Source organism: Schistocerca nitens, chromosome 6, assembly GCF_023898315.1.
Source record: "Schistocerca nitens isolate TAMUIC-IGC-003100 chromosome 6, iqSchNite1.1, whole genome shotgun sequence".
NCBI lineage: Eukaryota > Metazoa > Arthropoda > Insecta > Orthoptera > Acrididae > Schistocerca > Schistocerca nitens.
The window spans coordinates 426,461,084-426,464,315 of NC_064619.1; the positions used below are offsets into that span (position 1 = coordinate 426,461,084).

Sequence of the window (3,232 nt, forward strand, 5' to 3'; positions counted from 1 at the left end):
TGAAGTAAATATCTCACACACGTCGACATTTCGATTCAGCACTGTTATTTTGTGTAACGTCGTCTTCGTAACTTGATAATGATCTCAACACTCTACCGGCTGTCGCTGAGTTTTAGCCGAGGCCAAGTACAAATCAAACCAAATCATCAAGACGAAGAGCCGTTATACAAAGGAACACTTAATGTTGCATTTGAACGCCACAAGTGAGCACAGATCTGTTTTCTCTTCTCCGAGCAATAGATGTTTCTGCTTTTGTGGAAATATATGCAGTAACTCTGAAAAACTAGCGAGGGATCTCTAGTCGCAATGCCAGCAATATCTCCAAACCTATGTCTAGGCCTCCCCTCGAAGACTAGACACGCCATGTCTGCCCAGCATCACACCAGCTACTCGAGAGCATTACCTCTTGTTGCCGCCAAACTTTCCAGTTCTTCTCACATGTATCCCTACACGTTTTCGGCCAATTAGGACTCTGAAATTTCGAGCGGTTCTCCCACCTTTCATGGGTGCCCCATATTTGTGTCCCGTTCCAACCGCTGTATTGCTGCAGCGGCAAGAAGCAATCTTTCCCTGTCTCGCATGTACGCTGTCTCTCTCTCTCCTTCCACCTGTGTGGGCTCAGGCTTGCCCGGAGCGCTCTGCGGCCACTGGTGACACTCTGCCAACATAGAAGCCGCTGTGTGAAGCTCCGGCCACTGGTGACACTCTGCCGACATAGAAGCCGCTGTGTGAAGCTCCGGCCACTGGTGACACACTGCCCACATAGATGCCGCTGTATGAAGCTCTGGCCACTGGTGACACTCTGCCAACATAGAGGCCGCTGTGTGAAGCTCCGGCCACCGGTGACACTCTGCCAACATAGAAGCCGCTGTGTGAAGCTCCGGCCACTGGTGACACTCTGCCAACATAGAAGCCGCTGTATGAAGCTCTGGCCACTGGTGACACTCTGCCAACATAGAGGCCGCTGTGCGAAGCTCCGGTCACTGGTGACACTCTGCCAACATAGAAGCCGCTGTATGAAGCACCGGCCACTGGTGACACTCTGCCAACATAGAAGCCACTGTATGAAGCTCCGGCCACTGGTGACACTCTGCCAACATAGAGGCCAATTAGGACTCTGAAATTTCGAGCGGTTCTCCCACCTTTCATGGGTGCCCCATATTTGTGTCCCGTTCCAACCGCTGTATTGCTGCAGCGGCAAGAAGCAATCTTTCCCTGTCTCGCATGTACGCTGTCTCTCTCTCCTTCCACCTGTGTGGGCTCAGGCTTGCCCGGAGCGCTCTGCGGCCACTGGTGACACTCTGCCAACATAGAAGCCGCTGTGTGAAGCTCCGGCCACTGGTGACACTCTGCAGACATAGAAGCCGCTGTGTGAAGCTCCGGCCACTGGTGACACACTGCCCACATAGATGCCGCTGTGTGGAGCCCCGGCCACAGGTTACACTCTGCCGACATAGATGCCGTTGTGTGAAGCCCCGGCCACAGGTGACACTCTGCCGACATAGATGCCGCTGTGTGAAGCACCGGCCACTGGTGACACTCTGCCGACATAGAAGCCGCTGTGTGAAGCACCAGCCACTGGTGACACTCTGCCAACATAGATGCCACTGTGTGAAGCCCCGGGTACAGGTGACACTCTGCCGACATAGATGCCGCTGTGTGAAGCACCGGCCACTGGTGACACTCTGCCGACATAGAAGCCGCTGTGTGAAGCACCGGCCACTGGTGACACTCTGCCAACATAGATGCCACTGTGTGAAGCCCCGGGTACAGGTGACACTCTGCCGACATAGATGCCGCTGTGTGAAGCACCGGCCACTGGTGACACTCTGCCGACATAGAAGCCGCTGTGTGAAGCACCGGCCACTGGTGACACTCTGCCAACATAGATGCCGCTGTGTGAAGCCCCGGCCACAGGTGACACTCTGCCGACATAGATGCCGCTGTGTGAAGCACCGGCCACTGGTGACACTCTGCCGACATAAAAGCCGCTGTGTGAAGCACCGGCCACTGGTGACACTCAGCCCACATAGAAGCCGCTGTATGAAGCACCGGCCACTGGTGACACTCTGCCAACATAGAGGCCGCTGTGCCAAGCTCCGGCCACTGGTGACACTCTGCCAACATAGAAGCCGCTGTGTGAAGCACCGGCCACTGGTGACACTCTGCCGACATAGAAGCCGCTGTGTGAAGCACCGGCCATTGGTGACACTCTGCCAACATAGAGGCCGCTGTGCGAAGCTCCGGCCACTGGTGACACTCTGCCAACATAGAAGCCGCTGTATGAAGCTCCGGCCACTGGTGACACTCTGCTGACATAGAAGCCGCTGTGTGAAGCACCGGCCACTGGTGACACTCTGCCAACATAGAGGCCGCTGTGCGAAGCTCCGGCCACTGATGACACTCTGCCAACATAGAAGCCGCTGTATGAAGCTCCGGCCACTGGTGACACTCTGCCAACATAGAGGCCGCTGTATGAAGCTCCGGCCACTGGTGACACTCTGACAACATAGAAGCCGCTGTGTGAAGCACCGGCCACTGGTGACACTCTGCAAACATAGAGGCCGCTGTGCGAAGCTCTGGCCACTGGTGACACTCTGCCAACATAGAAGCCGCTGTATGAAGCACCGGCCACTGGTGACACCTGCCAACATAGAGGCCGCTGTGCAAAGCTCCGGCCACCGGTGACACTCTGCCAACATAGAAGCCGCTGTGTGAAGCTCCGGCCACTGGTGACACTCTGCCAACATAGAGGCCAATTAGGACTCTGAAATTTCGAGCGGTTCTCCCACCTTTCATGGGTGCCCCATATTTGTGTCCCGTTCCAACCGCTGTATTGCTGCAGCGGCAAGAAGCAATCTTTCCCTGTCTCGCATGTACGCTGTCACTCTCTCCTTCCACCTGTGTGGGCTCAGGCTTGCCCGGAGCGCTCTGCGGCCACTGGTGACACTCTGGCAACATAGAAGCCGCTGTGTGAAGCTCCGGCCACTGGTGACACTCTGCCGACATAGAAGCCGCTGTGTGAAGCTCCGGCCACTGGTGACACACTGCCCACATAGATGCCGCTGTGTGAAGCCCCGGCCACAGGTGACACTCTGCCGACATAGATGCCGTTGTGTGAAGCCCCGGCCACAGCTGACACTCTGCCGACATAGATGCCGCTGTGTGAAGCACCGGCCACTGGTGACACTCTGCCGACATAGAAGCCGCTGTGTGAAGCACCGGCCACTGG

At 56.4% G+C, this 3,232-nt stretch overlaps 1 protein-coding gene across 1 annotated transcript; it reads right to left on the minus strand.

The window, feature by feature from the left end:
- Positions 1-618: 618 nt before the first annotated feature.
- On the minus strand, positions 619-1,149 carry LOC126263387 (cuticlin 2-like). The gene has a single exon (XM_049960481.1). The coding sequence runs from the start codon at positions 1,147-1,149 to the stop codon at positions 619-621; it is 531 nt and encodes a 176-aa protein (XP_049816438.1).
- Positions 1,150-3,232: the final 2,083 nt, after the last annotated feature.

Excerpts from the sequence above, each read along its gene's own strand:
- LOC126263387 (XM_049960481.1), bottom strand. The coding sequence starts at position 1,149 with ATGAAAGGTGGGAGAACCGCTCGAAATTTCAGAGTCCTAATTGGCCTC.